General features: G+C 35.9%; 1 protein-coding gene across 4 annotated transcripts in view; it reads right to left on the bottom strand.

Annotated features, from left to right (window-relative positions):
* Positions 1-25,523, bottom strand: part of PRMT3 (protein arginine methyltransferase 3) — a 126,053-nt gene that overhangs the window by 81,551 nt on the left and 18,979 nt on the right. For all 4 annotated transcript variants that reach the window (XM_003312958.6, XM_016920566.3, XM_063783917.1 and 1 more), the window contains 2 exons: positions 24,081-24,202; positions 2,244-2,343 (listed from right to left, as the gene is read on the bottom strand). In XM_003312958.6, coding sequence (XP_003313006.2) covers positions 2,244-2,343; positions 24,081-24,202 — 222 coding nt within the window. The remainder of the gene's footprint in view (positions 1-2,243; positions 2,344-24,080; positions 24,203-25,523) is intronic.

The following is a 25,523-nucleotide window of genomic DNA, read 5'->3' as shown; positions in this document are numbered from 1 at the left end:
AAGCACAAACTAGGAAAAGAGAAACCACAAAAGCTATTTAAAATAGAGGAAATTTAATGTCAAAAGTCACTTATACAGAGGATAAAAGATATGAGCAGTCATCAAGAGAGTGAGACAACCAGACTTCACAATGCCCACAAGTAACTAGCATTCCTAGGCTACTGCTACAAGAACCCAGGGCTGGGGTTGCACAGTGGATGCTGGAATTTCAGCATGCCTGTTCGGTGGGAAGTGGAACCACAAAAGAAACAGCTTTTGCCAGCAACACACTAGAGATAAAGTAAGAAGGGAAGAAATGCCCTGGCTTCTCCCTTTCTTAAATCTTGGGAGATTTAGTGTTTCTAGTGTTTCCCATTGGGTTCCCCAAACTCAGCAGAAGTTAGCCATCATTGGAGCCTGGTAAAGGCAGCCTGCAGGGTTAGCCCTCCTTGGTATAGAAGAAAGCAGAAGGGTACAAAATGGATTCCAGTACAACTTTCAATAAAGTTCACATCATAAAGACAATCTCATGAATTCATTCAATCCAGCTAACTGCAGTTATTAAACCAGCTGGCTCTAAGATATCAATTGCCTATTAATAATTCTAGATCATCTTTCAGATTTGGAAGTGAAAAATCCTAGAACATCAATATCCAGCAGTATAATTCTGCTAGGCAGAGCAAGAACTATCCCATTAGTTATTGTAATCAGATATATAATAATGTTCAACTGAGTTAACAGGAAGTTTGGACAAGTCTTTCTTCTGGTTTGCCTATAAAGTCTATTTTGGAGTAATTTAAAAGATGCATTTTCTAAGAAGAGTAAAATATACAGCATAAACTATTTAAAATTGTCAAGTATATGCCTCAAATGTGCTTTTTCAGAAGCATCTTTTCATAGTCTTTAAAGAAATATTACATTTTTAATTCACATCTACTCTTTCAATTCATGAGAAATCAGAGTGCTGATACAAATTCTTTGGTGTGAGAATACTGATATTGTGACTAAAGGTTGTTTAAGGCCAATCTTAGCATTAAAAAAAAATCAACATACTGTTTCACATACAAAATAGTAACTGTCATCAGCTCTAGACTGGAACTCCCTACACTACTACATTAAATCTGAATATTCCAAAAGTTCCTTGAAACATCTATTTCACTAGGATTATAACTATGTTTATTCAAAATTTATAAAAAAATTATAAAGCCAAACTCATTGTTTTCAAAATTTTTTGATAAATTTTATGAAAATATATCTACCAAATAGAACTTTAAGGAAAAAAATTATTTCAAAATAATTTAAAAATCTTTATTAGAAACACTATCCAGTTTATTTCTGTCAAATTGACATATCAGTAAGTCAAATCAGCTGTCAAATACATTTTTTTTTTTCGAGGTGGAGTCTCGCTCTGTCACCCAGGTTGGGGTGCAGTGGCGTGATCCTGGCTCACTGCAACCTCCAACCTCCTGGGTTCAAGCCACTCTCCTGCCTCAGCCTCCCAAGTAGCTGGGATTACAGGTGCCTGCCACCACGCCCTGCTAATCTTTGTATTTTTAGTAGAGATGGGGTTTCATCATGTTGGCCAGGCTGGTCTCAAACTCCTGACCTCAGGTGATCCACCTGCCTCAGCCTCCCAAAGTGCTGGGATTACAGGTGTGAGCCACCATACCCAGCCTCCATTAATTTTATTTCCATATATTTAAAAATAAACATTCTGTCTTGACTCAAGATTTCAACAGCAAATTATAAAGCTATGTAACATACCTTCCTTTTAATATTTCAGTAACAGCAATAAATTCTATTTTATATGATAATGGACATTGATCACATGGCCCAACAGATTAGAAAGATAGGACATTCAGTATGATAATGGTGGCAATATCATGTTAATTTTGATGAAACAGTCCTAATGAGTTCTTATTAGTCCCTGGAGGCTTTCAGGCAAACACTTAGGTATCTAAAACTTAGAAAGCAGAAAAATAATTTATCAGGATTTTTAAGATAAAAAAGATAATTTATCACCTTTTAAAGATTATGAATAGCCAATAAATAAGGGCCATTTCAGAATAAACTACAGTAAGAAGACTGTAGCTATTTTTTTAAATTACACATTATAGTATCTAATGTAGCTATTTAAAAAATAATGTCACCATTCTGCCATGTATCAAATATAATTAAATTCATGAAAACTATTATCTTATTCATTACTTTAAAAAAGTTTTTTCATTTTACCAGTGAAAGTAGTTTTTTCTGTAAACACTCACCATCCACTCAGATATGATAACATCTACTTTTTCTACAGGAAGATGAACTTCTTCAATCTTTCCTTTAATTAGTGTAATAGTATCTTCAAGTTTATTTAGTCTGAAAATTATAATGAATTAGATTAGTAGGTTAAACAGATTCTGAAAGCTAGTTAAATTGCATAATTTTTTGCCAACAACTCGTATTGTTTTGTGGGACAAAAAAGTATTTCAATCAAAGCTTAGTTGTTCTTTGGACATTGTAATTATTTTATGGTTACTCCATGCATGCCCAAAGATGTTTGTGGTTAATATGGCAATACAGTGAACCAATATTTAAAATCTGAGTTTGAAAAGAAATCCAAATTTTATCAAGAATAACATGTCAATGAAGTTACATGTCTTTAAAACAAACAACACAGTGGTGAAGACAGACATATAAGACATATAAAAGTATGGTTTAAAGGGAAGTGTTGTGTCTGTCATAGGGGTGAGAGAATTTGAAGCCCCAAGCCCCTAATTTAACCCCCGGATTCTCTAGCATTTGTCAGCTATGTGATCTTCACCAAATTTTTAAGTAATTTCGTTGAGCCTGTGCTACTCCTGTGTAAAAGAGAATAATACCGACCCTATTTACTTCACAGGCTATTAAGAGGATCAAATACTTGTGAAAGCTATACATGTATCTATAAACAATGACACTATCATCAACAACAAAACATTAAGTGTTAAAACGTGAAATCTTATCACTATCAAAAATTAACCTTGACCAGTGGCATTCATTAGATGTTCTTATACACTTGATCATAAGATTAGCAATATTTCCCCTTCTTTTGTAATATGAAACAACAGTTATTTTCACAAAGGTGAATGTAAGCTGCTGGTTAAGTTTACATCTGATTAATAAATTCTCAATTCTCAGAATGTACATTTTAACTATAGAGGATTTTTTTCCTGCATCAAAGAAGAAATTGTACCCCTTAACTTCATTGGGTATTATTTACAAACAATTCAGTGCATTCATTTTAGGGTAGTTTTGTTAAATTCTGAAAAACAGATACTTTGTTGACCACCACAATCAATATATAGAACATTTCCTCTTCCCCCAAAGATTAGTACCCATTCCCAGAAAATCTCCCCATCCACAAGCAACCACTGATTTTCTTTCTTTCATTATATATTAGAGTTGCATTTTACAGACAGAGTTTCATACTAACAGAATCGTGCTGATTCTTTTTGTGCCTGGCTTCCTCCGATAAGCATGATACTTTTTTAGTTTCATGTATGCTTTTGTGTATATCAGTAGTTTGTTTGTTCCTTGCTACTGCTGAGTAGTATTCCACCACATGGATAAATCACAATTTTGTTTATACATTCACCTGTGTATGTAATTCTGGATTGCTTCTAGCTTTGGACCATAATGAATAAAGCTGGTATAAACATCTGTGTATAAGCAGAATTGCTCCATCAAATGGTAGTGTATATCTAACTTTTTAAATAAACTGCCAACTTGTTTTACAAAGCATATAAACAATTTGACATTTCCAGCAGTAATACATGTGCATTCCTGTTGCTTCACATCCTTGTTAATACTCACTATTGCTGATCTTCGAAATTTTCACTGTGTAGAAAGAATTCATTGTGGTTATAAACTGCCTTTTCCTAATGATCAAGCATTTTTTCTAGGCTTGCTTGCCATATTCCCATGTCTTCTTTTGTTCGAATCTTTTGCCCATTTAAAACATCAGGTCAGTTGTATTCTTTCTTTTTTTTTTTTTTAAAGACAGGGTCTCACTCTGTTGCCCAGGTTAGAATGCAGTGGTGCAATCACAGCTCACTGTAGCCTCAACCTCTCTCAAGCTCAAGTGATCCTCTCACCTCAGACTCCTGAGTAGCTGGGACTACAGGTGCGTGACACCATGCCTGGCTAATATTTGTGTTCTTTGTAGAGATGGGGCTTCTCTATGTTGTGGCTGGTCTCAAACTCCTGGGCTCAAACAATCCACCTACCTCAGCCTCCCAAAGTGCTGGGATTACAGGCATGAGCCACCACACTTAGCCCAGTTGTATTCTTATTACTGAATTCTAAGAGTTCTTTACATATTCTGGACATAAATTCTGTCAGATTTATGTACAGTGAGTAATTCTGCCATACTGTGGCTTGGTTCTTAATTTTTTCAATGGTATGTTTTGAACAGCTAAAGTTTTTAACTTTGATAAAGAACAACTTATCATTTTTTTCTTTTATGGTTCATGCTTTTGGTGACATATCTAAGGAATCTTTGCCTACACCAAATACTTCATCTATGTTTTCTCCTAAAATGTTTTCAGTTTTCATTTAATTTTCCCATATGTATCTTGTTCATTTTCCCCCCATATCAATAACTACTGATACAGTGTTGAAAAAACTTTGTTGGACAGACTGTCAACAGTGACAGTTTCAATGTTGTTGGGAAAACTATCACTAACTTATGGAATTACTTTGATATCTTTGTCAAAAACAACCATGTATGTGTGGATTTATTTCCGGACTTTCAATTCTGCCCCCAAATTTAGATGTGTATCCTTATGCCAATACAACACTTTCTTGATTACTATAGCTTTAAATTCAGCCAAGAAATTTGATAGTGTACCTCCTTAAAGTTTATTCTTTTTAAAAATCCTTCTGGCTATTCTTGATCATTTGCACTCCCATATCAATTTTTTTTTTTTTTTTGAGATGGAGTCTCGCTTTGTTGCCCAGGCTGGAGTGCAGTGGCGCGATCTCGGCTCACTGTAAGCTCCACCTCCCGGGTTTACGCCATTCTCCTGCCTCAGCCTCCCGAGTAGCTGGGACTACAGGCGCCCGCCACCACACCCGGCTAATTTTTTGTATTTTCAGTAGAGATGGGGTTTCACCGTGTTAGCCAGGATGGTCTCGATCTCCTAACCTCGTGATCCACCTGCCTCGGCCTCCCAAAGTGCTGGGTTTACAGGCGTCAGCCACCGCGCCTAGCTTTTTTTTTTTTTTTTTTTTTAAGAGAGAATCTCACTCTGTCACTCAGGCTGGGGTGCAGTTGTGTGATCATGGCTCACTGTAACCTCAAACTCCCGGGATCAAGAGAATTTTTTGGAACTGATAAAAAGCATTAAGCCACAGACAAAAGTAATCCAATGAATCTCAAGAATAAATTCTTTAAAATCTTTAATACTTAAAAAAATGCGAGAAAAAAATCAACAAAGGCAAATTATCTTCAAAGGAATAACAATTGTTCTGACAGGTGACTTCTTAATAGCAACGATGAAAGCCATAGATAGTAGAATATCACCAATGAACTAGGCAAACCTTTTCTTAAACTGCCGAAGTAAAAATATTTTAGACTTGCAGGACATATGATCTCTGTTGCAACTATTCAACTGCTATTTCTGTGTGAAAGAGGCAATAGACAATATGTAAACAAAAAGGCCCAGCCATGTTCCAGCTTTGCTTACAAAAACAGGTAGCTGGCCCATGGACTGAGGTTTACCAACTCCTGTACAACAATATTACTGCCAATGTAGAATTCTATATGTAGAGAAAAATATCTCCCAGAATTATAGGCAAAATACATTTCAGACCAACAAACAACAATCTCTTTGGCTACTGACATAAATGTACAATGAAGGAAATATTAAAAAATTAGTTCAAGAAGAAGAAAACTGGTCCTAGATGGTCTGGGAAAAAGGAAGAAATGAGAGAAGTGAATGGACATGTGGGTGAAAGAATACATAAGATCAGAGTGTCAAATCTAACTCACATGAACCAGAGATCTTACCCAGTGTCAAGCTTTACAAATAATTTTTAAAATACAGGGAATCAGGAAGTCCAGACTAAGAGATTTGGGATATTAAAAGCAGCTGCTTCGGTCCTTCCTTCCCTACATAAGCTACACAGTCTCTGGCCCAGAGTAGAAAAGGTCTTCAAATGGGGTGGATGGGTTATCAATTCACACAGTAAGAAGCCTTGCTCTATGTGCCAGGTTGATCCCTACTTCTTCTGAGTCCCCTGATTGCCTGTACCTTTGAAATTATTAATAAAGTTTAAAACTGGGTAATCTCTCTTGGTAATATTGGGTAATTAGGTTCACGTGTGTCTGACTTGAAAGTATGTTAGCTCAGGATGGTGCTGTGTGCAGGACTCTCTTGCAGACCCATGAATCACAAAGGCTAAATAATTTTTTTAGTCAGAAAAAGGAAGGAATTTACAAAAAGAAAACTGGCAGAGGATTGAATCCTAGGAAGTTTGCCTACCTAACCTCAGTAGGAAATGGCAAGATTTAGAGAACTTGCTAGTGGACTGATAGGGAATAGTACGCAGAGGGGAAGATAGTGAAAAATCCCATTCTCTGGCTGTTACTAGTTTCTAATAAATGTCAGTCTTTTTAAAGAGGAAATGGTGGCAAGAGAGAGTTTTTCCTCACTGAAAGACTTCTTATGCTTTTATGTCTACCTGGAAAAATGAAGTATTCAACAGGAAAGTAATGAACTTAAAACTATGAGTTGTCACAAAGACAATGCAGACAGTTAGAGGACAAGTTTCAGGGACTACTATGTTCTGAGAGTATTCGGTAAAAAAAAAAAAAAGAAACTGTTTTACAGAGAAACACCAAAAAAGCCTGGTGATTCACTGTTGGCATAAACTCTCAACATTTACTACTGGCATAAATTCTCAGAATTAACAATCAGGGAAACACATCACTTACTTTACATACTACTGAGTAGAAGGGATTACTGGCTTGATTGATCCCCAAGTGGCTGTAAAGAGATTCTTCCAGGTGGTATGACAACTAATCTGCTACAGTGAGTAAAAGTAGGATTGCAGCATACCTATCCCAAGAGGGGTAACTGCCATACTCTCTTCCCCACATATAAAGCAAACAGTCCTTCTGAAGGAGTAGGCATGCTAGGAGTGCAAGTGAACTTAGATAGGCTTTATGATAACAATAGAATTTAATGCTATGGACACAGGTGACAATGTATGTAGAAATTAGCAACTCCCCATTCTCGAGTACTTTATGTAATCTTACCGTTAGGAGGCTAAGAGAATATTCAGGAGGCACTATCTGACTGACTGGCTCAGTTAACAAGCACGGGGCCCACATGATGTTTTTAACATAGAAAGGAAAAGGAAAATCAAAGAGAGGAAAGAAAGGACAAGGGAAAAAATAACCAGCTCACTGAGAAGGACTCAATGGTTTTTGAAAAATGATGTAAAAAAGAGAAATTAGATGAGGGTTCTACGAAGTTCAAATTCTGGTGGTCATTAAGGGTTTTTGGAGACTTATTCTTTGCATAAGTGATTGCAGAAAACAATAAAACAAAAGATACCTGAGAAATATATGGCAAGGAGATAATGATCAAGGTCAGAAGGTATTGGGGAGGAAGAAATTAAAACAGCTGACCCATGAGTCACAGCCAACATTTATTGGGGGATGTTCATCCCCAGGGTGAATTTTCCATTTAAAATGACTTAATGTCCTTGCATTGTCTGGGAGGAGGTTAAAAATATTAACAATAGGCCAGGAGTGGTGGTTCATGCTTATAATACCAGCATCTTGAGAGGCCAAGACAGGAGGATTGCTTGAGCCCGGGAGTTCAAGACCAGCCTAGGCAACATAGGAAGAACTTGTCTCTACAAAAAAAAAACAAACTAGCCAGGCACGGTGGCGTGCGCCTGTGGTCCCGGCTACTCGAGAAGCAAGGTAGGAGGATCACTTGGGCCTGGGAGGTCAAGGCTGCAGTGAGACATGACCTTGCCACTGCACTCCAGCCTGGATGACAAACTAAGACCCTGTCTCAAAAAAACAAACAAACAAAAAATAATAATAAACTCTGATTAATTACGTATTCAGCATCTTGATACTTTTACTGTAATTTGTTTATAGCTTCTTTCTAATGTATGTATTCATAAACACACATAAACATAAAAACAGTTTTGTTTTTTCATATCCAATTCTTATACTTCTCTTTTTATCATATTAGTGCATTGGCTAGGATCTCCTTTATGGTGTTGGATAGAAGAGGTGATGAAAGGTATCCTTGTCCTGTTCCTGAACTTAAAGAGAATGCTTTCAATGCTTCATCACAATACTGGTTGTAGGTTTTGTTTTTATAGATATTCTGTATCAGCAGTCCCCAACCTTTTTGGCACCAGGGGCCAGTTTCGTGGAAGACAATCTTTCCATGGACCTGGGGGTGGGAGATGGTTTTGGGATGAAACTGCCACCTCAGATCATCAGGTATTAGATTCTTGTAAGGAATGCACGACCTAGATCCCTCGCATATGCAGTTCACAATAGCGTCTGCAATCCATGAAAATCTATTGCCCCCACTGATCTGACAAGAGGTGGCGCTCAGGCGATTATGTTCACTCACCCACTGCTCACCTCCTGTTGTGTGGCCCAATTCCTCACAGGACACCCACAGATACTCATCCGCAGCCTGGGGATTGGGGACCCCTGTTCTTTATCATATTAGGACACTGCTTTCTAACTCTAATTTGCTAACAGTTTTAAATACATAGATACATTGAATGGATACTAAATTTTATCAGACTTTTATACTGCATCTCTTGAGACGCTCTCAATAGATTTTTCTGATTTTCTCATATTTAACCAACTTTGCATTCCTAGAATAAACTTTACTTCCCAATTTATTGCTCAGTTTTCCTTTTCTTTTTTTGAGACAGAGTCTTGCTCTGTCACCCAGGCTAGAGTGCTGTGGCACGATCTCAGCTCACTGCAACCTCCGCCTCCAGGGTTCAAGCAATTCTCCTGCCTCAGCCTCCCAAGTAGCTGGAATTACAGGCATGTGCAACCATGCTGGGCTAATTTTTGTATTTTTAGTAGAGATAGGGTTTCGCCATGTTGCTCAGGCTGGTCTCGAACTCCTGGCCTAAAGTAATTCACCTACCTTGACCTCCGAAAGTATTGGAATTACAGGCGTGAGCCACTGTGCCTGGCCTAGCTTTCCAATATTTTTATTAGGATTCTTGCATTTGCATTCATGAATGAGTGACTTGTGATTTTTGGTTCTACTGCCTTAATGGAGTTTTAGTATAAAAGTTATAAAGGCCTCATATAATGATGCTTGATTCTTGATAAAAATGATAGTGTAAGTACAAAGAATAATGAATGGGACCAGGACAACTGGGTCATCTAAATAGAATACCAAAAAAAGGAACAAAACTGGACCACCACTTCATACTATATACAAAAATCAATGCCTAAGTGTAAAAAGCACAATTATAAAGCACTTACAGGAAAATATACCCTCTATAACCTAAGAAAAGGTACAGATTCCTTACTCAACTCACAAACAGTGGCAACTATAAATAAGAATGTTGCCATATGAAAACTGAGAATTTCAGATCATCAGGATATGACAAAGAGGGTGAAAAGGCAAACACGAATGAGAGAAGACTTTCACATTACATAAAACCTATCAACAGTTCAAGTCCAAAATATACATATAGATTGCCTATGAATACTTGAACAAGACACAACTCAAAAGAAACCTGAGCAAAAGGCATAAACAGATATTTCACAGAAAAAGGAAATCCAAATTGCTAACAATCACATGAAAAGGTGCTCAGTTTCATTAGCAATCAAAGAAACAAAAATTAAAATTGCAACGAGATACTGCTACACAAATGACTGGAAACATTTTTTAACGGTGGATAATACCAACCAGAAGTGTTACATAATATAGGTATTAGATAAAGTGGTATAATCACTTTGGAAAATAGTCTGGCAATATCTAGGAAATTTGAAGATATGTATACCCTAAGGACCACAGTTCTACTTGTAAGTATACACCCCCCAGATGTGTGCACCAGGGCACATGTAAAAACTGATCATAACAAAATTGTTCATAGCAGCCCATCTGATTGAGAAAGAGCAGTGGAGGTGGGTGGGATTCTGAATTGGTGGCAAAGTTCTCTTGGCCTGGGTGATGGTTACTACATGTTTAATTTCATTTGTTATTTATGGATACTTATGCATATTAAACATGTTTATTGATGTTTTATGTACTCATTTTACATATTTCATACAAAAAGTTTTACAGAAATGCTTATGAGTTTTTTTTTTTCAAAAGGGTATTTAATAAAATTCTGATGAAATTGCTATAGTTGCTTGTTGCTTACCGAAATACTGAGTAAGGCTTTAACAATGACAAACACTTCAAAGAAAACTGAAGGCAAGCTTCTTTTAAAAGAGAAAAATGTTCCCATTGCTTAAAAATATCTTCAGAATGGTTATGCTGAAACAAGATCTGTGTTCTGTAAAAGACCATCTGCTAGGCCTGTTTATTGTCTGCTACAAGTTATAATCCTATTTGTATCAGAAATTATTTGTTCAAATATGACTATAACAAGAAAGATTATGACTTAAGGGAAAACACAGGAAAAAAGACAAAGCCTTGTAATTCCCATTAATTTTGTATTAAAACAGATATCACTGACAGAAAACCTCTTTCATGAGACTGTTAATCACCACCTGATTTTTTCCATTCGTGAAAAAAATATACAGATTTTACTTAGTTTTCTCAAGTGGCTACTCACTAAACCCTACTTCAGTATAAACCAAATGAATCTTTATCTTTGGAAACATCTACTGAAAAACTAGCATGATTCTAATGTAAAGAAATATGACGAGGTAATAAAAAGGATATCTTTAAGTAATTCTCTTCATTAATCCAATAAAAATGAAATTATCAACTTTTTCTGAGGGGAAATTTTGTTAGAACACATACTTTCCTATCTTATTTCCTATCTTAAAAGTAGCAATTTAACTTTCACTTCATGATACAGGGACATCATCATGATTAATTATCTTGCACGAAGCATACAGAGATAAAAGACACAGTCCATGCACTTACGGGTATGGTCTAAGAGAGACAGAACAGTAAACAGGACTGGGGACTATGGAAGCTCAAATGATAAATCCTTATCTAAGTGACATCTGAGCTTAGCCAGGAAAGGATAAAGCATACACAAAGATGTGTACAGGTATGGGAGTAGAAGAGGGTTGTGTGTGTGCACAACTGCCTCCTGTGTGTGTGTGTGTGTGTGTGACAGAGAGAGAGAGAGAAGCAAATTTAAATAACTGAACAGTTTAGTATGACTAGAGCAACAAGAGATAGTATACAGTGACAGAGTTGGGGGATATTTAGAGGTAATGCTATGACTTATCTTCAAGTCTATATTTTACTTAAAGATAATGAAGAGTCATTTCAGGATCTTCGGAATAAAAAATATAGGATTAAATTTTCAATCTACGTTTTCCCTATGTGATTTAGGTAAAAGATACGGTCTATGTTCTAAGAAGAAGATGGTCTAGTGGGGAGACAGACAAGCAAACAGCATAAAGTACATGTGAGTTCATACAATGAACACCTAATTGAGTGCATTTAAAGTTAGTGATAAAACAAATTTAAAGTTCACCTAGAATATATGGATGATAGCTTATGGGGGAGAAGAAAGGAATATCCTAATAGATATAAATAGATACAATATATACTATTCATTTACTTTCAGTTCAATATGTCATCGAAGTATACATATTTATTTCTTTTGCTCCCTAAGAACAGTGAAATGACAATAACGTAAAATGTGAGACACTGATAAATGCATGGAGATTTTGGAAGGGAATATCAAAGAGCCAAAGAATCTCATAATTCAGTGAGAGAAAAAAGGGAATGAAATTATATGGGTAAACCTGTGAAGAAAGACCCAGTACTCAGTGCAGACATCAGCGAGCATGACAGTGGAGGTGGAGCCATTCTTCACAACGCAAACCACTGGAGTCAAGAGGTTTACAAAGTGGGAGTGATAAAGGGACTAAAACAGTACTGGGGTAACTGTAAACTGACCAGTCTCCACCCTTTCCCCTCAGAGACAAAACCTATACCAGTTACCTTTATTAAAGTATCCAGTCCTTCATTCATAAATGTCAACAAAAAGCAAGAATTCTTAAACATTATGAAGCTGGGGGTAGATTTACACACATCCCACGAGAAATGAACTACCAAGAAGGTATGGGGCATAGACCTGGAACCATAACAGGCTATTCTATGCGCTGCTCCCTCCCAAATGTATCATCTTTATTTACAAATGTGTAGCTGTGGAATTACTAACACTGAGGACATTTCTTGTTCGAAATTAGCAATAACTCAGTTCTAATAAAGTGAAAAAAGATAAAAATAGTCATCTGGAATCTATCAGAAACAATGGGTTTGCAGGCTTTGGTGACAATGATTTACCTGGCTTTGAATATGTAATGTCCTGAATCTTGAAAATTGACTAATTCATTCATTGAATAAGTGCTTACACTGAATGCCTAGGATGTGCTGGGTCCCCTTCCTGGTAGTTGGTACACATTAAAGAATGAAAAAAAGAAAAATTCCTGCCACACCACAGGGAGCTGATATTTTAGTAAAGTTTACATTCCTATGAATTTCATCTCTGTGACCTAAGGCTTTTCAGAGTGGCAAGAAATATACCAAAATGCTGATAGTAGTCTCTGATAGTAGAATCATATGTAATTTACCCTCTTTTATGTCTTCCTAAGACAAACATATCTTCCCCCCACCCCTTCTTCCTCTTTATTTAAAATAGAGGAAAATTAAGTGGGGAAATCAGTCTGGCTGCACTACAGAGAACAGATGACAGAGAGTGGTGGGAGGCAAAGACAAAGTACAAACAACTGGTCCAGTTAAGTGCAGATGCATTAATTCAGGTGAGAGATCTAAGAATGTAAAGTAAGACATGAGAAACATCATGGATAGATGAGAGACACATTTGAGAAACATTAAGGATACTCAACAGGACTCTGTCTCCAACAGGTATGTTGGGTAAAGGGGAAGAAAATGTCAAGTATGAATCCCAGCTTTACAACTCGGAAAAAATGAGTGAATGCAGCAGGTCTGTTTTGTTTTACTCAGTTCTTGCTTAGATCTCTATAGCCATGGCAATGATTCTTGATCAAACTCTAAGAACAAGAACTCCTAGATCACTCATATGATTGCAGAATAATGATGTTACTCTATTTACCTGAAGCAGTAGGTTTAGATGAAGCAGGTTGACAATATGTTTAAAGTAAACATGAAGATTCATCATGTACACTTGTTACCTGGTTTGGGTGTATACCATGGCTGGTCACATGGTGGAAATATGCCTACTTGACCAGCTAGCTTTGAGAACTACAGTCTCTAAGACTCATGCAAATTTCCCTGGGTAGAGACATCTCACATGTGCCTCTGAGGTATGAAGCTGGGGAGGAAAGAAAGTCTTGTATAACTAGTGGAAAAAGTGAGAGAGATACCTTGGAAGTCTGCCTGTGACCTCTTTGCCTATGGTCATCTTTTTCCTGCTGTTTCTGCACTATACCCTTTTCTGTAATCCTAGCTGTGAGTACAGCTTTATACTGAATTGTGTGAGTTCTTCCAGTAAATCACTGAACTAGTGGGTGGTCATGGAATGTACCTTATAAAGACAGAACCACTGGAGTGAATCAGAAATTAAGGGGATTTTGGGGGTATACTAGGAAGGGAAATAAATTTAATTTCCCTGTAACGTGTCTTGATGACTTTCATGACCTTCACCAGAGTTTTATGGCTTTTGAAGAACAAATTTTTTTTAAAACCATTTTAGCCTCATCCCTGGTTCAAATTTCTCTTTGGCTTTAATTCACATTTCTGTTATTTCTATTAAACTTAGAAACAAAATATGAAGTAGCATCCCTTATGTCAAGAATTTTTGCTGGTGTATTTTGTAATCCTTTTCCAAAATACACACACACACACACACACACCACTACCACCACCACCGTCTTTAAAATCATTACCTTAAGATACTTTACTTTTATTCAAAAACCTTAACTAAGCATCCACTATGTGTGTCAGACACTTTGTTAGGTGTTAGGGATAAAAAGATGAGGATAAAGCTCTTGTCCTTGTGTCTAGAGAAGGACACCTGCATAACCATGACAATAAATCAAAATATTCTCTAGACTTTTCTTAATGTTTCCTTTCTAACAGTATTCTAGACACAGGCAATATAAAAGATTGCATCTTTAATGTCAAACTGAGATTGAGTGTACTGCATTATGGCCATATGATGGATCAACCTTCTCCTAAAAACTCTTCTGCAGTAACATCTGAAAGTCTGAATAATCAGCTATTCCATAACTGTGTCAATGAGAAACCAAAGGCACCCAGAATAATGGTAAAAATATTAAACAGACGCTACCTGTGCTTCCTGAGGGTAATAAACACAGTATACAATTGTCTGGCAACTGAATAGCTTTGCTATCCTTAGGTAAGTTTATGTTGCCGAAATGATCTTTCACTGCAGAGTTCAAAGTATGATAGCAAAAATAAGAAACAATTTCTGATTCTCTTCCATATGTCACTTTGAGACCTATTTGCCCTTACTAACGTAACATCTCAGAAAATCTAGATTGTTTTATTCATGTCTGCAACCTCAGAAGAGCCAGCCTAATCGTCTTAAAACCTGATATACTGTCAGTTTACAGTAACAACCAAAATGTATCCCATTCTAAACTCATTTCTTTAGAAATGCTAGATCACCTTTTTAAATAAAAAAGAGATAAAAATCGTTAGTAGAGGTATTTATTATTTTTTTGGTAGAGACAGTTCTATCTTGCCCAGGTTGGTCTTGAACTCCTGGTCTCAAGGGATCCTTCTACCTCAGCCTCCCAAAGTGCTTAAGCCACCATGCCTAGCCAAAAATTATTTTAAACATAATCCAAGAATTGTTAAGTTGCACGTGTTTGAAGGAATAAAAGACTATGTATTTTTAAAATATCTATCTTTTAGAATTTAAAGTGCCTTTTATAGATGTAGGCTTGTGGAGTTTAACAGAAGACATTCTGCTGTATATAGACTTCTGACCGAGAAAAGGGCCTCAGAAGGGATAAGGACAACTTACAGCCTGTTAACCAGAAGAGCTGTTTTTGTTGACTGATGTTATAGAAAGCTCCAATATGCAAGAATAGACAAGTATCAGAGAAGTTAAGAACAGAGTTGAAGAGAGGCAAGTGAGTACAGAGTATGACTAAAGCTTGAAGTTTTATGGTATAAGAGAATAGAGATTGTGAAATAGAAAGAAGACAAAAAAGTAGTCACAGTTTGACAAGATAGCTGCAATAAATGTCCATCTTAGAAACATAACCACCCAAACGTAAAATATTATTTGAGGCATTGATGCCAAGCCAAACATATGACCACTACTAATAATTAACATGATTATCATTACTGCTAACATTTCGTAAGCAGTTACAGGGCCAGCCATTTTGCAAAGCATCATAATGGATACAATTCCTGTAACAATCTTATAAGACTCTATCAACCTCATTTTATAAATGAAGAAATCAGGGCTTAAAGGGGTTGTAGTGAAAGAAAAATTAGAACTCAAGTCATGTCTGGATGCTGAGATGAGCATGCTATGCGGCCTCCTCAACTGGTTAGAATAATGAGTCAGTAAACTGCAGGGATATTAACAATTAACTGTTTCCTACATATTCTTTTAGAAGTACATTCACAGAGGAATGGAAGGCATGTCACTCCAAATTTTAAAATTTCAAATGGAAGACAAAGGAGAGACACATATGAACACTATAAAAATAACTACCTTCCTACCCATGAGCATGGAATGTTCTTCCATTTGTTTGTATCCTCTTTTATTTCCTTGAGCAGTGGTTTCTAGTTCTCCTTGAAGAGGTCCTTCACATCCCTTGTAAGTTGGATTCCTAGGTATTTTATTCTCTTTGAAGCAATTGTGAATGGGAGTTCACTCATGATTTGGCTCTCTGTCTGTTGTTGGTGTATAAGAATGCTTGTGATTTTTGCACATTGATTTTGTATCCTGAGACTTTGCTGAAGTTGCTTATCAGCTTAAGGAGATTTTGGGCTGAGACGATGGGGTTTTCTAGATAAACAATCATGTCGTCTGCAAACAGGGACAATTTGACTTCCTCTTTTCCTAAATGAATACCCTTTATTTCCTTCTCCTGCCTGATTGCCCTGGACAGAACTTCCAACACTATGTTGAATAGGAGCAGTGAGAGAGGGCATCCCTGTCTTGTGCCAGTTTCAAAGGGAATGCTTCCAGTTTTTGCCCATTCAGTATGATATTGGCTGTGGGTTTGTCATAGATAGCTCTTATTATTTTGAAATATGTCCCATCAATACCTAATTTATTGAGAGTTTTTAGCATGAAGGGTTGCTGAATTTTGTCAAAGGCTTTTTCTGCATCTATTGAGATAATCATGTGGTTTTTGTCTTTGGCTCTGTTTATATGCTGGATTACATTTATTGATTTGCGTATATTGAACCAGCCTTGCATCCCAGGGATGAAGCCCACTTGATCATGGTGGATAAGCTTTTTGATGTGCTGCTGGATTCGGTTTGCCAGTATTTTACTGAGGATTTTTGCATCAATGTTCATCAAGGATATTGGTCTAAAATTCTCTTTTTTGGTTGTGTCTCTGCCCGGCTTTGGTATCAGAATGATGCTGGCCTCATAAAATGAGTTAGGGAGGATTCCCTCTTTTTCTATTGATTGGAATAGTTTCAGAAGGAATGGTACCAGTTCCTCCTTGTACCTCTGGTAGAATTCGGCTGTGAATCCATCTGGTCCTGGACTCTTTTTGGTTGGTAAACTATTGATTATTGCCACAATTTCAGCTCCTGTTATTGGTCTATTCAGAGATTCAACTTCTTCCTGGTTTAGTCTTTGGAGAGTGTATGTGTCGAGGAATGTATCCATTTCTTCTAGATTTTCTAGTTTATTTGCGTAGAGGTGTTTGTAGTATTCTCTGATGGTAGTTTGTATTTCTGTGGGATCGGTGGTGATATCCCCTTTATCATTTTTTATTGTGTCTATTTGATTCTTACTTTTTTTCTTTATTAGTCTTGCTAGCGGTCTATCAATTTTGTTGATCCTTTCAAAAAACCAGCTCCTGGATTCATTGATTTTTTGAAGGGTTTTTTGTGTCTCTATTTCCTTCAGTTCTGCTCTGATTTTAGTTATTTCTTGCCTTCTGCTAGCTTAGAATCAATATCGTGAAAATGGCCATACTGCCCGAGGTAATTTACAGATTCAATGCCATCCCCATCAAGCTACCAATGACTTTCTTCACAGAATTGGAAAAAACTACTTTAAAGTTCATATGGAACCAAAAAAGAGCCCGCATCGCCAAGTCAATCCTAAGCCAAAAGAACAAAACTGGAGGCATCACACTACTTGACTTCAAACTATACTACAAGGCTACAGTAACCAAAACAGCATGGTACTGGTACCAAAACAGAGATATAGATCAATGGAACAGAACACAGCCCTCAGAAATAACGCCGCATACCTACAACTATCTGATCTTTGACAAACCTGAGAAAAACAAGCAATGGGGAAAGGATTCCCTATTTAATAAATGGTGCTGGGAAAACTGGCTAGCCATATGTAGAAAGCTGAAACTGGATCCCTTCCTTACACCTTATACAAAAATCAATTCAAGATGGATTAAAGATTTAAACGTTAGACCTAAAACCATAAAAACCCTAGAAGAAAACCTAGGCATTACCATTCAGGACATAGGCATGGGCAAGGACTTCATGTCCAAAACACCAAAAGCAATGGCAACAAAAGCCAAAATTGACAAATGGGATCTAATTAAACTAAAGAGCTTCTGTACAGCAAAAGAAACTACCATCAGAGTGAACAGGCAACCTACAACGTGGGAGAAAATTTTCGCAACCTACTCATCTGACAAAGGGCTAATATCCAGAATCTACAATGAACTCAAACAAATTTACAAGAAAAAAACAAACAACCCCATCAAAAAGTGGGCGAAGGACATGAACAGACACTTCTCAAAAGAAGACATTTATGCAGCCAAAAAACACATGAAAAAATGCTCATCATCACTGGCCATCAGAGAAATGCAAATCAAAACCACTATGAGATATCATCTCACACCAGTTAGAATGGCAATCATTAAAAAGTCAGGAAACAACAGGTGCTGGAGAGGATGTGGAGAAATAGGAACACTTTTACACTGTTGGTGGGACTGTAAACTAGTTCAACCATTGTGGAAGTCAGTGTGGCGATTCCTCAGGGATCTAGAACTAGAAATACCATTTGACCCAGCCATCCCATTACTGGGTATATACCCAAATGACTATAAATCATGCTACTATAAAGACACATGGCACACGTATGTTTATTGCGGCATTATTCACAATAGCAAAGACTTGGAACCAACCCAAATGTCCAACAATCATAGACTGGATTAAGAAAATGTGGCACATATACACCATGGAATACTATGCAGCCATAAAAAATGATGAGTTCATGTCCTTTGTAGGGACATGGATGAAATTGGAAATCATCATTCTCAGTAAACTATCGCAAGAACAAAAAACCAAACACTGCATATTCTCACTCATAGGTGGGAATTGAACAATGAGATCACATGGACACAGGAAGGGGAATATCACACTCTGGGGACTGTGGTGGGGTGGGGGGAGGGGGGAGGGATAGCATTGGGAGATATACCTAATGCTAGATGACGAGTTAGTGGGTGCAGCACACCAGCATGGCACATGTATACATATGTAACTAACCTGCACAATGTGCACATGTACCCTAAAACTTCAAGTATAATAAAAAAATAATAATAATAACTACCTTTTCACAATATAAAAAAGGCAAAGAACATTTCTGAAGAAACAGTACAATGTTGGCTTATCCAAAACAAAAAGGCCTGCTTTTCAAACTATCCATAGGTTTCAAGTAAAGCAAACTACTGAATACAACCAATACATACCTTGTAAGCAATTCAATGGAGATAAGGAATTGCAAACTGGCTATGAGGATAAGCTATGGAGTCAGGCTGCCTGGTAACTAATTCTGACCCCACTATAGAAACAGAGTCTCACTATGTTGCCCAGGCTACAGTATGCTGGGTATTCACAGGTGCAATCCTAGCACACTAGTAGCCTCCAACTCCTAGTCTCAAGTGATTCTCCTGCCTCAGGCACATGCCACCATGCCCAGCCTCTTAATCTCTTATAATAGGTATAAATAATCTACATCAAAGGAGATTCAGTTACACCTGCACCAAAGGAGATTCAATAGAAAAAACTAAATTAATGTTAGCAATTTTATTATTAAATTGGGATATCTAAAGATTGAGTGCTAAGTCATTTTCAGTAAATGTTCTCATGCACCAACACTCAAATGTATTAGGACACATTTACTGATATAATGTATAAGTTTCACTTTAAAATACTCCAACAAAAACAAAAACAAAACAAAAAAGGTGGGAGGGAAATGTATTAAAAAAATCGTGAAAAATTGATAAATGTAGACGCGGGTGATAGGCACACAGGAACTCATATCATTCTCTCTACTGTCATGTATGGCTGAAAATTTCAAAAATCCTTTTAAGGAACTCTCTGATACTTCAAAACAAAGGTGGGGGGGTTCAGACTACATAGCTGTTCAACAGTTTTGTGAACAGATTTTTAAAAATTCATATTTTTGCAAAATGGATCTGGTGAACAAATGCTTCCCTCTGCTCTGATGACCATGACTCTAGTAATGATTGGCAAAAATAATGTCTACAATGAATCTTAAACATGGCCATCTAGCATGAGATAAGACAAAAAGGTCTACACAAATATCACTGAATCTTGATAAAAACAACTACAGCCTTTGATAGTTTCCATCTGAAAAGAAAACTAGGAATTGAGTGACAAAGCATTCAACAAGCAACTAGAGTACAAGCTTGGTCATTAGTATTAAAAACTGTGAGATAATAGTAAGTCTGCTTCTTTAGTCCTTTAAATACATCTACTTGTTCAATTTCCACACTGTACAAAGGGGGAAAAGAACATATGCAGGAGCTTTATAGATAATTAGAAAAAAACAAGTCTTATGTGGATACAATTTGTTTTGTTAAAAACCCATTATCACAAAGTCACAATACATGGCTGTTCCCTCTGAATCAACTGTGAACCTGCTGTATAATAAAACTTTTCCTCACTAAGCTTCTAGGTATATGCTCTCATGCGCAATGTTTTAAAATTATTTTTTAAAATGTGATTATTTTTTGCAAAAGCCTATTTATAGTAAATATGTGCTCTATGCAAAATGTTCACTTAGCTAAATTGGTACTTTAACTGAATATAAACTTAAGTTTTAGTCATTCTGTTACACTCTCCATGGTTAGTAGTGATCTTTGTCACAAATGCTATTTCTCTGACTGCTAACATTACAGCAAGAAAATAATTATTTGCAGTAGTGAAACTGATTTTGATTTCTTCACTGCACTTCTTATCTATGCTTCTTTCCTATAACTACACCTGACACTCAAGCAAAGATTCTAGATATACTTTGGAGCTAGCAGGAAATCTTACAAAAATGACACTTTACAAGATTGAGAGAATAAACATTGGTAAGCATAAAATATTTGACACAGCAAAGACTAGTTTGACCTATCTACTTCCTACTTCACTACATTAAAATTAGTGTTCGAGATTCAAAAATCTGGCTGACAAAATGATCAGACTCCCTGTCCAAAAATACACACAGAAAAGACTGAAGACAAGTATTTTGAGTCAATGATTACAGACAGAGGATCCTTATCCAAATAAGTCACATGTCTCTACCTATTCTATCCTAAGAAACTGACAGAGCTCAAATTTTAGGTCTTAGGTATCTTGAACCCTAATAATTTTAATGAAAAGCTATTATGCTAGATTGCTGGGTTTAAATCTCATTATTACTACATAAAAATCTTGTTAAAATACTTTTAGTTATGTGCTTACTTAGCTGAGTTAACTTTAAGTTATCTCAAAAACATGTTTGTATCGAATCCTGTTAGCTCTGGCTTTATAAGTGAAAGATCTAAAGATGAGAAAGGAGGAGCAATTTATTGTATTTGAGTACATGGAAAAGCACTCCTTTGTGACTGCAGATGTCACTTGCTGAATCAGGGACATATTTCTTTCACACTTCTATTTTTGCCCACTGAAGTAGAAGATGCTATCTTAACAGAAAAAATACTAATAGATGCAAATTGACACCCATCCTTTGATTAAAAGTAAGTTGGTAGCTTTCCCGGAGACTTTAAAAACAAAGACTATTAATCCCAAACTATTCTGGGCTCTGCACCAGTGACAAATATACTTTAGAAGGTCTTCTAACTAATAAAAATATTTAGGATTATGTGGGCAGAAAAAAAATTGTTCTTAAATCTGGATAGAATTACTGTGAATATCTTTAAATAATATTTTTAAATATTTTCAAGGTTTTTAATACTGGTATTAAATTATAAGATTTACACAACTACCTGACCATTTATTTTGAAAAATCACAAAATATAATTTTTTAAAGCAATTGTTTCTGCTGGGAGCTCATCAATATACCAGAAACACATTTAATTCCAGTGTCTCGTTCCTCCAAAACTGTAACTCTAGATCAAAAGTAATATATCACAAAGTGTTTCAATGACCGCAATGAAAAAAGGACTGAAAATTAATTTCCCTCTAGCAATAATTTGTCAGAAAACATTTTCCTCATTAAGTAATTGAATGTTAAATGTATATGTCAGAAACATTTTAAATATTTTACTAAGAAGCTTGGACATGTACACCCTAGCACTAAATATTAATATTATAAACGATGAATTTTAGGTGTAATCATTATATAAACATGTTTCTACAAAGACAATGGGAATCAGGACTTCTGTAAAATAAAATGAAACAATGTATTATAATTCCTTTACATTTCTTTCATAGAGTTAAGAAATTAAAATGAGAGCACATCTAGTCCCATTTTATAGTAAAAAAAAATGACTAACTCATAAATGTACCAGAAATTCTAGTAGAAATAGCTTTCATAAGACTAGAAATTCTAGTAGAAATAGCTCACCATAATTTTACTATCAACAATAAAATTTTGAGAATTCTTCTAAAACAATCTCTTCTTTGGGACAGTGGTTCTCATATTTGTTTGGATGGCAATGAATACGCAATTGAGGGTACTCTCTATGGAACCCCCAAAATGATCATGTTGTACTTAATGGTATCATAAGAACTAGAAAAAGCTTGACTAGATATCTATCTATATATATGTATGTGTAATTCTATAATGCAAATGCAACATGTGTGTGTGTGTGTGTGTGTGTGTGTGTTTGTGTATTCCAATACAAAAATCGCAACCACAAACCATTATCTATGAAAAACCTAAACAAGTTCAGGGCAATTTTTCCATTAACACTGATTTGGTATTTGTTAATAATAACCATAGCTAATGCTCCAAATATTTAACACGTGGTGGGCAATAGGCCAAACTGATTTATATGTATATCTTACTTATAACTTACGCACCTCAAAATATTTACTATGTGCTGGGCAACAGGCCAAACTGATTTATATATACGTATTATTTATAACTTATGCATCTTACTTACAACCACAAAAGACGCCATTGTAAGTTTCGTTTGACAGTGAAACAACTGAGATTTCTAACACGTTAGATGTACTTTAACCGAAGTTCCAAGTACTGGTTAAATGGTAGAGTGAAGACTCCATCCCAAGCTTGATTCAAACTTGTTCTTCTAACCATAACACTATCCTTCTAGTTATAAAATAAAATCTAAACAAATTTAAATATTTTATATAATCATACTTAAATTTTTAAACTAATCAGAAAAGACCAACATTAATCAAATTTAAAAAATTTTTTTTGGAGAAAGTGTCTTGCTCTGTCACCCAGGCTGGAGTGCGGTGGCACGATCACGGCTCACTGCAGCCTCCACCTCCCCAGGTCAATCAATCCTCCTGCCTCAGTCTCCCAAGTAGGTGGAATTACAGGCATGCATCACCATGCCTGGCTAATTTTAAAACACTTTTTATAGAGGACAGAGTCTTACTATTTTGCCTAGGCTGGCCTTGAACTCCTGGGCTCAAGCAATCCTTTCACCTCAGCCTCCCAAAGTGCTGGGATTACAGACATGAGCCACCATGCCTGGCCAACATTAATCAATCTTAAGAGTGGAACAGCGGTGTAGGTTGAAGAATCACTTAAAAGTTGCTATGAGAAGCCTCCTATTAATCACGTATTCTGGAAATGACTCCTAAGTTCCAAATGTAAGGTGCTTTTGTTAAGCACGTAGGGAAAGAAATTCAGTTGTGTCAGCTGGATTTCAAATAAAGGCCTTCTCACTAGGGTATAAGCCAACTGTAAAATCAATCAACCCAGCTAAATACTCAAAAGACAGAGATTTTTAGAGAATAAAATTTTTAGGGGGTAATAAACTAAATCCACTCTGCCTTGTTTTCAGCAACTTTGGAATTTACTTAATTTGAAGGAGGTACATGGACTAGTGTTGTTACAAAAGGAAAAGACAAATAACTCTTAGTCTTTAGTATAACTGGTATTTGCTAAAGAAAATATTACTAATATATAATAAATATATTAGTAAGTAGGGAGTCCTCTGTCAGTATTACTCTAAGTATCAATAGTTTTTAATTTTATATTATTAGAATTGGCATATTTATAGCCATAGTCAGAAAGCCAGAAAACAATATAAAAATAATTCTCGTCAATGAGAACTGTGAAAAGATTATTCAGCAGCATAGCTCAAATGTGTCTAGCTCAATTCAACTTAAAATCTTATTATTCTGGAGTGAATTTTTACTAAAAGACAAATGTCTTTAGTCTGCCTTAGATAGCTACTAAAGACAAGAAAATCTATTAAATAATCATTAAATTTTAAAATAATCTTAAATGAAGGCTTAAAATATATGTACCTTATAATATCCATTGCCTGGTAAAGTATTTCAGATTGATCAACTCCAAGAACCTTCTTCGCCCCAGCTTTAGCAGCAAACATAGAGAGAATTCCAGTTCCACACCCAACATCCAAAACTACCTGGGGTAATTAAGAAAAAAACAAAACAAAACAGATGTTATCAAAAAGGTCTCTATATTAAATTCTATTCATATATTATGATGTTTCTGGCTAGGAAAAGATCACAATAAAAATCTGAAACTGGCCAGGCGCGGTGGCTCACGCCTGTAATCCTTTGGCCTCCCAAAGTGCTGGGATTACAGGCAGGAGTCACCATGCCCGGCTCTTTCCATTACGTATTGAAATTATAATTTATTAGTATTGACTCCAGAGGAGAGAGAATCTAACCATCCTGATATCCACTGAAGAAATAAAGTTGTTGAAAGGCTACTACTTTGTGCTTCCTATCTTATGCCCAGATGGTTTCAGTGGGAATTTGTCTGTTCTTGAACACATGGCCTGTCTGGGTGAGTCAGTACATTTTAACATAATTACTTTTATAAATATTAAGAATTTTACTTTAACATGCAATCTGTATACATCACTGCAAACAAAAAGAATTTTTTAAAAGTTCCAAATAAAACGTAGAACAAAAATGGCAAGAAAACAGTATACTACATAGTATATATGTATCCAGTACAGTTATAGTACTTCAACTTGAAATACTGTACAGCAGAAAATGAAAAAATAGAAAAATATACACAATAGAACAGTATATAATAAGTTTCCAGAAACTCTCATCAAAATAAAACATTTACAAAACTAAAAAATGAAAAATAAAAGATCAGTGTGGAATTTAGAAGTTTGCTGAAAGTGCTTTGGTGATACTGTCTGGGAAGATCAACACTCCCTTGCTGTGTACCAAAGACAAGCTGGCAGCACAACTGGTGACACCATACATGGTATATACCCTTCATGACCTAGGGAGTCCAGTGCTAACAAATTACCTTATAATTGTGCTCGCATATGTATAAAAATATTTTTAATATTTTATATGAAGCATTGTTTCTAACATAAAAACTGAAACAACTTATGGACATTCTTACATTGGATATAGGAACTATTAAAAGAATATTAATGAAAAGATGCTCAAAATCACTAATCGTTAGAAAAATGCAAATCAATATAAATATCACCTCACACCAACTAGGATAGCTATTATCAAAAAACTAGAAAACAACAAGTATTGCTAAGGATACGGAAAAATTGGAACCCTTGTGCACTGCTGGTGGGAATACAAAATGGTACACCCACTGTGAAAAACAGCACAGTGATTTCTAAAGGAATTAAAAATGGAATTACCATATGACTCAGCAATTTCATTTCTGGGTATATACCCAAAAGAATTAAAAGCAGGGCCTCTAAGAGATATCTGTATACCTATGTTAATAGCAGCAATATT

Source organism: Pan troglodytes, chromosome 9 (genome assembly GCF_028858775.2).
Source record: "Pan troglodytes isolate AG18354 chromosome 9, NHGRI_mPanTro3-v2.0_pri, whole genome shotgun sequence".
Classification (NCBI taxonomy): Eukaryota; Metazoa; Chordata; class Mammalia; order Primates; family Hominidae; genus Pan; species Pan troglodytes.
Note: the sequence above shows the minus strand (reverse complement) of the source record. Positions and strands in the feature narration are given on the sequence as shown.